Source organism: Dermacentor andersoni, chromosome 2 (genome assembly GCF_023375885.2).
Source record: "Dermacentor andersoni chromosome 2, qqDerAnde1_hic_scaffold, whole genome shotgun sequence".
Lineage (NCBI taxonomy): Eukaryota > Metazoa > Arthropoda > Arachnida > Ixodida > Ixodidae > Dermacentor > Dermacentor andersoni.
The window spans coordinates 222,729,388-222,740,738 of NC_092815.1; the positions used below are offsets into that span (position 1 = coordinate 222,729,388).

Here is an 11,351-nt window from a genome sequence, read left to right on the forward strand (position 1 = left end):
CTCTTCGTTAGCCAGCGTGGCACACCGTTGGGGGAAGCCTGTCGCTAGTGTGTTTGTACAGTAAAAGCTCGTTAATTCGGACTTCTAGGGACCTTAAATTATGTCCCAATTAACCGAATGTCCGAATTATCGAGCGGACAACAAAAACAATAAATGCACGACTTTCATCAACAAACCTTTACTGCGCAAAGTAATCGAGGATGCTCGTCTGCTTTCGAGCAGAAACCCGCGCGGATACTATTTTGCGAAGTCCTTCCAGGTGCTTAGAAGCTCGCATGCTGTCCGGAGTGTCCCAACAAAATTCTTCCAGCACAGCGAGAGCCTCCGCGGCTTCCTTCACAGTGCGAGGGGGCCGAGGCTGCTCCTCTCGCGGCTCCTCTTCCTCCTCAGAATCTTCGCCGTGCAGCACGTCCCTGACAATTTCTTCTTCGGTAAGCGAGCCGGCTGTAACAACGCCGTCATCAATGCTGACGTAATCAGCGAGTGTCACCGCATCTGGCAGAACTCCTCTAAAATCCTCGCAGTCATCTCCATTGTCATCTAGCGACACTTCGGCCACTGCATCATCGCCAGGCTCACGCACAACGAAGCCACTGTGTCTAAAACAGTTGACGACGTGCGCGGGCGTGTTGTGCCAAACATAGGCAAGAATGTTGACCGCGCTCAAAAGATTCACGTCGTACTGCTTGCCGACTTCGTGGCACAGGACCATCCGTTCCAGCACGCGCCTGCGATATTTGGTCTTGACATACTGAATTATGCCTTGGTCCATCGGTTGGAGGGCCGATGTTGTGTTCGGCGGCAAGAAAACAACTTCTATGTTGTCCAGTCCGGTGACACTGTTATGCACACTACAATTGTCCAGCACCATTAACACTTTGCGGAAAACTGTCGGTCTAACTTCTGCATCCAGCCACGAAAAATTTCCAACGTCATCCAGGCCTTTTTATTCGCTCGGTATTCCACCTGAAGAGCAGGCATGTTCTTAAAGCACCGTGGATGTTGTGCCTTTCCAATGACGACAAGCGGCAAGCGCTCTGTTCCTGTCATGTTGGCGGCTAAAAGAATGGTGACGCGTTCCTTGGATCTTTTGCCACCAATGCACAGATCTCCTTTCATGGTCACAGTCTTGTCTGGCAAAGCCTTAAAGAAAAGTGCTGTTTCATCAGCATTAAATATGTCATTTGGATCGTGGGCGGCGATGTGCTCGAGCAGCTGAGCGTTCTTCCAGTTGTTGGCAACGTCTTCATTGACAGCGCCTCTTTCGCCGCACAGTCTTTAAAACGAGGCCATGTCGCTCTCTGAAGCATGCACACCACTCTTCCGGTGCCTTGAATGCATCGATATACGTCAGTGCAAACCTCTCGGCTTGCGCCATGATGAGGGGTCCACTCAATGGCAGATTCGCATTGCGCGAGTCGACCACCCACCGAAGCAAAGCCTCTTCCAACTCTAGATGAGCTGCTGTTCGCAGACGCTTTCATGACGCTCGAAACTTCTCGCTTTCGAACGCCTGAAGAATCTGTTCTTCATTTTTCACATACGTGCTCAAGGTACTTCTTTTCACGTCGTACTTCTTCTTGGCTTCTTGTCCGTCCTTCAGGGCCCGCAAAATTTCCACCTTGGTAGCCGAGTCCTTCGCCTCGTATTTTGGCCGCTCCGCCGGCGTTGCCATCAGCGGAGAATGCAGTGACACGGGCGCATAACTGAAAAGCACCACAAAAGTTCAATAACTGAGCTGCGCTAAATCCAGCGGTCCTCGGCAAAACAGCGTGCAAGGATGTAGCGCACCAACAGCAACAAAGCGACAAAATGGCCCCGTCGATAACGCCGACACATGCAAAAACAAGGAAAAGCACCCATCCAGCCACAAGTCGAGCCAATTGGATTGGGTTGGCCAAGTTTCAGCCACTTGATGTCAATGGCGATGCTGCGTTTGGGCAACGAGGCGTTGGTTTGGGTATTACTTTTGTGCTGCGTTTGCCGTATTTTCGTTTTTGAGCCTCGGTGGCTGCCCGAAATCGTCCGAATTATACGAGGTGGGCTGGAATCCGTCCGAATTAACGAGAGTTTCGTCCCATAGACTCCTATATATAATTGTAGGAACCAGGCTCGAAGGTAGAATTATCGGATTTTCCGAATTAACGGAAGTCGAATTAACGAGCTTTCACTGTATTTAATAAAAAATGCCTTTTCATACAATCTGCAAGTGCCCGGAAATAGTTGCATGCTGGTGCACTGCCGCACACACTAATCACCATGGCAAAGTATATTGTATTTGCACCATCTAAACAAAATTTGGCCAAAAGCTTGTCCTTCGTATGCAATAGTCTGTTATGGCTGGGTCCTGTAAAAGCAAAACTTGCTGTATCGATAATATAGGCAGACTAAACTGAGAAGAATGGTCTGTTACAGTTCAACCTCGATATAAATAACTTCAATATAACGAAGTATTTTATTTTTCATAAAATTTGGTCCATAGAGCACCACGTACAGTCGACTCTCGTTACAACGGACCTTGATAATCCGACAAAAAACATCCGTGTTGTCCAAAGTCCGTAAGATCCGAAATGCCTAATTTCCAACACTTTCGTCGCGATGTCTAACAACTTTATTGCCAAGGGTGAGTGACGAATGTCCAAAACACAAAACAAAAAGAAAGTCGCAGTTTTGCCCCAAAGGCGAAGTATCGATTGCTATAGCAAATTGCGCAAGATAAGCACGGCATCTGCAGTGAACGAATTGACCTTTGTGCTGTCTCTCGCTTCAGTGTGAATGTCGAAAGCACAGCGCATACAAAGCTACTGGCATTGGGCACACTTTGTCCACATCACAGATGGCTTTCAAGATACCGCGGCTGCTCCATAAGCAGCCGCAGCTGAAGTAGACCCCCTCTCCCCCTCCCCCCCAACCCATGCCTCACGTGCGAAAGAAGACGGCGCATTTCCACCCTGCCTTCCTTCTTTGCACAGGCAATATTCGTCGCTGACTCATGCGAGACAGTTGTCAACCTGTGTCGACACGCCATAAGTCCATTTTATATGCCCAATTTCAAAAAAAATTGCTGCAAATTTTGTGCTCTGTAGGCGATAGTCCGTTGTAGCGTGGTCCATTAAAAGCGAGCTTCATTGCATTATAAATAAATAGAGCAAACTACAGCTGAAATATCCATTATATCCAAGAGTCTGTTGTACGTGGGTGTGTTGTAACGAGGGCAGACTATATTTAGAACTTCAATATAACAAAGTGTGTATGCGATTTCAGTATAACGAAATTTCACTGCCACTGCAAAAGAATGCCAAGACAATAAATTGCAGCTTCCGTGGATGCAGATGGTCAAATGATTTAATTACAAGCGGCTGCTTGCAAACGCACCTCTGCAATCGCATGGGGCGCAACAGGAGCGACCGTTGAAGTGGAGCCGCATCATGTTCTGTGTAAAATCCAAGTGCGTTAAGATCCTATTGCGCTCTGTACACTTTGTGCTTTAGGTGTGAGTGAAAGTGTGCAAGGGTGATAAAGTATAGTGGCTTCATGCACAAGTGCCGCCTCCCCATGCATGTAAAGGGCAAGAGGGGAAAGGATCGAGCTTGCTACCGATAACGCGATCAAGCCTGCGCGAAGGGTGAGGCAGGGGTAAGTTGGGCGCGCCTCTTGACTGTTTCTGCACATGGCTGTAAGCACGGCTGAGCGCATACGTAGCTGCGCACCCTACTTTAGAGGTAATCCGCCGCATGTGCAATAAGTGGCATGCTGAGAGGGCATGGCATCATGTAAGCTGTCTTCCCACGCATTTAGTATTGAAGGTTGCGTAATCTCGAGTTTTGGGGACCCGTTGGAGCGAGAGGCAGATGAATAATCAGCTCCCCGCTCCCCCATTGATAGCGTAGTCCCAGTACGGGCGATACTATCAGCTGCGGGGACGGAGTGCACGCGGAAGTGTTATTCGCTTTGTTCATACTGCCGATGGGAAGATATCGTCGACTTGGCATGAAACCGTATCATTCGTCGCCGACACTCAAATTCATCAAAATGAATTGTTTTCCCATTGAAGCTGGCTTTTTCGATTGCCCGATATTTCAGAAAATTCTGCGGCCCCTTGTTAGAAAAGTCGATCAGCAACTGTACTCATTTTCATGAAAGGTCGAATTAAAATATAATGAATCAAATTGCCGGTTTTGCCAACTGTATATTGAGGTTTAACTGTATATCTGAAAGTATGTTGCATGCAGATCCGTTGTAATGGGTATGTTTTGTATTCTTTGGTGTTCCATCGAAGCTGTGCAGCAGAGTGAAGCGGCATTTGCAGGGGCTTGAGGAGGTAACTGGGTTGTGTGCACATGTTAGTCTTTTCAGTTTTTCACCCGGTTTCAGTGCCTTGAACAGTGAAATTGTTCTTCGTGTACATAGCTGTTCTATTATTTTGCAGTGTGTAGTTTAGGTCACCTCTTGTATATTTTGGCACCAGCGGTGTAATTGCTACTGAGCTTTTGTGCACTTGATGAAGACACGATTGTGAAACACTTCAAGTGACTGGCTTTGCGCAGGACCCGTCAAATGGGGGCCTGGGCAATGGAGAGGATGCGGCCCCCTATCAGGGATACCCTAAGTGAGCGCGGTGTGTGACAGGCAGGTGAGCATTCTGTGTTGATGCACATACCAGTGGCTCACCTCTCTCCCCTCTCTCTCTCACTCTGCAGAGATCTGACTGAAGTGTGTCCCAGCCTGCAGAGGGGGTGGTGGTGCGTTGTGCGGCCAGTTACCCGCGGCGGGCGCCTATCTGGGGAGGAGAACGCCAATTTTTTTTTTCTTTTTCGCCCTTGGCCAATCAAAAAAATGAAACAAATGCAGGACTCGCACCCTTTCTTTCCCTTTCCTGTCCCGTTTTTTATCCTCATTCTTCAGCAACCGATGACTCCCCCTTTCCTCCTAGCAGTGCGCTGATGTGGCGAGATGGAGGGGGCCCCGATGTGATGGCGATGCGTAGTGTGCTCGGTAGCTTCTTTTTTTTCTTCCCCGTCTGCCTAGGTGTTGCACATAGTGCAGCAGCAGTCGGGGCTGTACATAGTGTGCGTGCGCGAGAGAGAGAGGCTCCCTTACCAAACCCCTCTCCTTTTTGATACACACACACACAGACATACACACACACACACACACACACCCGCTGGCAGCAGTAGCAGAGAGGGAAGCGGGGTGGTCGCGAGATGGCCCTTCGCCGGTGCTCTTACTCCCACCCTGGCGGCGTTTCTTTGCTCTCATTCCATTTGGTCCTCGCGAAGGTGCAAAACCAAAGAGGGCATATTTTTCTAAGGTTTTTGTACAAGGCACCCTTTCCTTCGAAGGCGCCCCGTGATGAGTATTGACTGTTACACACAACGCTGTGCCAAAAAGCAGGTGGAACACACACACACTTTGGAAAGCAGCAGCGCACACAACGAAGTGCCTGCGCCAATGGGTGCTGGGCGCGGAGGAGACTACAGTAAGGCGCTTCTCAGGGGATGGCGACCGCCCGCCTTCTCTCGTGCGACGATGTTAGAGTCGCCCCCGCCGAGGGGTGTTTTGTTTCTCTCCTTGCCGCCGTCGCAGTGTGGCGCACCTGGAGCGGACACACCGTTGTCGCAGTGCCTTCCACACGTTAGTTGCACGTCTACTTATAAAGGACGCCGCCAGGGCTCGCTTTCTTTCCTTTTCTTTTAAATATTACATGATGTACTGTTTTGGAAAATAGAGAGAACATTGCAGTGCACTTTTTCAAAAGCAGTTTTTGGAACCCATTTTGAAGGAGGCTTCCCCTACTCTCGTCACACATTCCGCTCACCCACTTTCCTTCCCTTGCCCTTTTTCTTTTCCTCCCCCCTTTTCTACCACCCGCCCCCTCGTTTTCTTCATGACCTCTCACGGCCGCGGGTGTTGGCAGCAGCAGCAGCAGTGGAACAAGTGGCCCCCTATGCAACAACAGCGCGGTCGTTGACATTCCACGGGGACCCTATTCGCGGCCGTCTTCCTCTGACGGGACTTCCGGCATTTGCGGTCCGTCGTCCCGTGCGTGCTTGTTGTGTGTGCGTGTGTGTGCGTGAGAGAGACGGACTCGCCGAACTGCTCCTCTTTCCTCGCGTGACGGACAGCTTGAACGTCGCGATCGGTGGCGCCGCCAGCCGCTCACCTTGGCCCATCAAGTGGCCTCTTTTTTGCAAGCCCCGGCTGGGCGTCGTCCCCCTTTTTTATGATGCCTGCTTTCCCCTCTTTTCCCCCATCTCCGAGCGAAATAAAAAAAAAAGTTTTTTTTCCACGATGGCCATCCAAGTTGTGCATCTGTAGTGCACTAACTTATTGTAGAACAGTGGAAGCATGCATACCTTTATTTGGGTGAGAGATTGGTTATTGTGACCACAGTGTGCCACCGCATCCCATGGCATATCTACAGGTACTCCGCAGCTACCTTAATTCTCCACAAGTGGGAAAATGCATATCAGAAAAGTGTTCAGGCAAGGAGACACAACCTCTCCAATGCTATTCACTGCATGCTTGGAAGAAACATTCAAGAATTAGGAGTGGAGCATCAACGGTGAATCGTCAAGCTTTGGTTTGTAGGTGACAGTGTCCTGTTCAGCAATTTTGACGACAAATTGCAACAATAACTATCCTGAATGGTAAGTTTATATGTGAACACCCTTTTTGCAAGGTAACAGTGGGCTGACTTGCGCTCACTATTACTGATATGCCATGCCTCGACCACAAAATACACCTGTCCATTCCAGCAGGGTGTGTAGCAACCAAAAGATGCTTGGGATTTCTGAACACCTGAAAAGTCCTGGAATTGTTCTGGATTATTTAAGGGGCATGATAACAAATTTTCACAAGTTTGAATTATACATTGCATGTTAAGCTGGCAAAATTCGAGTGCACTTGGTGCTGTTGCAAGAAATTTCTGAACATTTTTTTGTATTGCAGGTAAACTGTACAGGAGTCTGCCATAGTAACAGGTGACGAAAGGAAGTCTGTTCTGTGTGTTGTCCAGGTGGTGTTCCCAGCGACGGCTCCTTCGATATAACAGAAATCAATCTCAAAAGTTGTTTTTGTGTACTGCAAGTGCCGGAAGCCAGTGCAGGAGCCATATGCTTGTCACTGCCGCCATGTTATGGCATGGTTTCATTTTTGCATGCGCGATTGGCAGTCAGTCCAAGATTGTTTCTGCATGCATTGTTTGGTTTGTGCCTTTTCATTGCATGAGTGAAGGCATTGTGAGCACAATGCAGCCACCTAAAGAATCCGGGAGCTGTTTGTTGTTCACTTCCAGGGGAAAGGCATCGCTCACAGTCGTTTCTGCTGGACCAATTGCACAGCTGTGGACATGCAACCTCTTAGCATGGCACATGTTATGTGAAGCGAAAATGGTCGTGAAGCAGTTAAAAATAATTGCTATATAACTTAATTCGATCCATACCAGTGTCTTTTGGTCATTCCAGCCGACTGTCTCAACCTTGGTGCAGTAACCATCCGCTATTTTTTTCATTCAAAATTTTTAGGCGCTTCAGTAGACCACGAAACACCATTTTGCTAAATACTTTTTGCGAGAAAAGTCTTTCACCAGCTTTTCCCATTTTCACCAGGAGCTGTATGAAGTTTGCAAAAAAAATGTTTTCAGGTGCCTTCTGTCTGCGCTGGGGTTTTTAAAGAAGCGTGGTGCGACTGGCTGACGTTCGAGGCGTGGTATCCCAAGCAGTACTCCTGGGCTGTATTCTCGACACGCATGTCGGCTGCACAGGTGCCATTATTCGCCATGTTGACTGATTGGATGTCGAGAGGACACGTGTTTTGAAATCTGTGCCGGGACGTGGAAGTTCAGCGAAATGCAGTTTTGCATTTTCATCAAGATAACGAACGATGACGTGGCGGTGCAAGTTTTGTCGAATAATACTTTTTTTCGTCATTGACAGCTGTACTGCAAGTTTAGCGCTTTAAAAGGAAAGTGAGCGGTAGCGTGTAGAAGCCCGTGCAATGCGTCTGCAATTTCGCAAATATGTGGTGGTGGTCCATGGGAGCTAGCGTGTCGGCTTGCTGATTGGCTCAAGGAGTATCCCGAGAGGAGCGTCGCCGGAAGGGCTGTTTCGTTGATATAACTTGGCGGTGCGCTGGGTCGCCATTGCAGATATTTTTCGCCACAATTTGTGGTGCGACCAGCTGCGCGAATTAAGCTAATGAGTGCCCATATGCAATGGCTGCAGTGAAGAATGCGTATTGACGCATTTTCCCTGTAGTTTGGGGCCACAAAAACCTTTTCATAATCTGTGTTATTAGTATTTGCATCGCTGGAACCGGGGAGGCAGAGGGGGGCCAGAGCCCTACCTAATATTTTTATGAGGGGCTCTCCATTTCCTGTGCGACATTTTTACACATCTTTAAACAGGACAATGGTGGCTGCATTATTTTTTATGAAATTCGATATAAAAGCTATAACGGCTGGTACAGCTGCGTCACTTGCGCCAAATTGCTGTACATTTGCACCTTGCTGCGCAAAAGAACGCCTCAAAGAACGCCTCGCATTGCTCCTAAAATGCTCCAAAACGCAGAGCGTCGGGAGACTCGTTAGTTTCCTTGAACTACTTTACACATATGGTAACTTAATACTCATTCAATGTGTTCATTTTATTTGTGTGCGGTTTCATCGCTTTCGGCGGCACGACTGAGTGTACGCGTCAAATGTAAATCCGATTGGCTTCGCGCGTCGCTTGCGAAGAACACTAGCCGCACGGCGGCCGCATTTCGGTTGGGGCGAAATGCGAAAACACCCGTGTGCTTAGATATAGGTGCACGTTAAAGAACCCCAGGTGGTCGAAATTTCCGGAGTCCTTCACTACGGCGTGCCTCATAATCGGAAAGTGGTTTTGGCACGTAAAACCCCATAATTTTAGCACTAGCCGCGCACAAGTCTTTGAGACCGAAATATTACGTTTAAAGGCACTTAAATTGTCCTTGCTAGAAGGGTGCCGCTTTGGTCGAATACCATTTTTTTTTTTCAGGGTGTCTTACCAACCGGGGATTCTCGGGGAATTTGAATAGTCTGGAAATACTCCGAGAAAACTCGGGGACTTTGTGCTTCTATCAGGGAAGATTAGCTGTAATTTTATTGAAAGGGAACGAAAGTCTTGTTAATGCTGGCTCCGTAATAGAGGAATCGCAACGAATCGTCACTGACGCAGTGTCATCGGCAGGAAGTATTGCCAGAGTAAACGACCGATTTTCCACACTCCCGATTTTTCAGACGTGCCCAATAATTTGCACGGCTTCACGGCACCACCACATACTCAATGTATAGTGCCCTGGCTGCAGTACTAAAATGGCGTTAATAAGCCACATGAAGGAAGGAAACTGAGGAGAGTCCCTACTCCCTCCGCGCGCTAGCAGAAAAGTGTGGAGGAAATGACGTAGAAGGTTCTCCTTTCTTGCTGTTCTTTTATTTCTTTGATGTAGCGGCCACGCCTTTCGGGCTAAATTGCGGCTTTGTTATGGTTCTGTGCGCTCACACGTGTTGCTCCGTAGGTTTCGTACCGTGTCAAAGGCGCCGTGCGGGCAGGTTTGCGTTGGTCTCCGTGTTTTGTTGCGTTGTGTTATCTGGACCGTGCTCTACCGGATGTTGCTGTGGTCAGGTGGGACAAAAAATAACTTTTTAAAGCAGTGAAACCCAGCACTGAGATGATGTGCACGGGCTGAGAGTATGTCAGGACAGTTAAGGTTGACTTTCCAGCTGCTGAGAAAGAATCTTGGTTAAGACAAAGTTCAGGCCTCATACCGATGAGCTTGCTATCACTTCATAGAAATAGCTCGTATTCGAAAATATTTACTTCTGTATGCAGCAGCAGCAGCAGCAAACGACTTTATTGGGGTCCTGAGGAGCTAAGCGGGGGCCTGCAGGTCCCTACCCAGCCGTTGGCTAGCCCCATGTCGGAACAGAGAGGCCATGCCTCTCCGCTCGTTCACGGGCCCTCTGGACAGCCAGGAGCTGGACGTCCTGCCTCGGGTCTGTGATGGCCTTCGTCCAGTCTTCTTCTGTATTAAAATCCTGTAACACAGGGCACTGCCAGAGCATGTGATTTAATGAGCTAAATTCAGTGCCACAATCTGAGCAGAGTGGATTGATGTCCGGGTGGAGGATGTTCAAAAAGCCCCTAGAGGGGTAGGACCCTGTCTGGAGCATGCGAAGCGTGCTAGCTTGTGGCCTGTTGAGTTTATGATGGGGGAAAGGAAAACTCTGCCTATTCCCTCTGTAATGAGAGGTGATTTCATGAAAAGTAACCAGTGGATCACTGTGGACGAGCTCTCCCGAACTCTCCCGAGACACCATCCCGTCGCGGCATACAAAACCTCGCGCACGGTCGTGGGCTATCTCATTGGGGTTCAGGTGACCCGGTAATACATCTGGTCCCATGTGAGCTGGGAACCAGACTATGTGGTGAACGATGTCGGAGGGGTGTTTGCCGTTTAGAATCCTGGCTGCTTCTTTGGCTATCAATCCCGATGCGAACGCTCTAACAGCTGCTCGGGAGTCCGTGTACACCGTAGTGCGTTTTGAGTCCAGTAATCCGAGAGCTATAGCAGCCTGTTCTGCAACATCGACCGAGGAGGTTTTCAGCGAGGCTGCCGAGAGGAGTTCTCCCCTGTCATCGACTACGGCTACGGAGAACCTGTTGGAACTGGCGTGTCGCGCCGCGTCAACAAAGGTCTCCGTTCCGGATATGTTCTTTAGGAAAGCTCTAGCCCTCGCTAACCTTCGACCTTTATTGTGTTGGGGGTGGACATTTCTTGGAAAAGGGTCTACAATAAAGGAGTTCCTTGTCTGAATATCAAGTTGCGTGATATTTCCCTGATTGAAGCTAGGACGGAGGCCTGCCGCATCCAGAAGTCTTCTGCCTGCTTTGGAGTTTGATAATCTAATAATTTGTGCTGATCTTTGTGCTTCTATTAATTCCGAAGTTGCGTTGTGTACTCCCAATGTCATGAGTTTCTCTGTGCTAGCCGTGATTGGCACGCCGATCACCCTTTTGATACTTTTGCGCATAAGCGTGTCTAATTTATCCATTTCTGTTTTCGTCCAATTGAGGGCCGCGACTATGTAAATGACATGGCTGATGAGGAAAGCATGGTGAGCCCTAAGGAGTATATCCTCGCCTATGCCACCTTTCTTGTTGGACACTCTCATAATTAATCTAATAATGTTTTCAGTTTTCGTGGCGAGTTGGGCTATAGTCTTAGCGTTGCATCCCTTTGAGTTTATTGAAAGCCCTAGTATTTTGATAGAGTCGACTCTCGGGATGGTGTGCCCATCTCTGGTACGAACGCTAATGGGCACCTGA

The 11,351-nt window shown here is 48.7% G+C and overlaps 1 protein-coding gene across 2 annotated transcripts in view; it reads left to right on the plus strand.

Annotated features, from left to right (window-relative positions):
- The window catches only part of shep (RNA binding motif single stranded interacting protein alan shepard), a 157,559-nt gene extending 151,270 nt beyond the window's left edge, over positions 1–6,289 (plus strand). The window contains exons 10-11 of one of the 2 annotated variants that reach the window (XM_050186813.3): positions 4,548–4,633; positions 4,701–6,289. In XM_050186813.3, coding sequence (XP_050042770.1) covers positions 4,548–4,613 — 66 coding nt within the window. In that variant the 3' untranslated portion in view covers positions 4,614–4,633; positions 4,701–6,289. The remainder of the gene's footprint in view (positions 1–4,547; positions 4,634–4,700) is intronic. The other variant, XM_050186814.3, reaches the window with a different exon arrangement.
- The last annotated feature ends 5,062 nt before the right edge of the window (positions 6,290–11,351 follow it).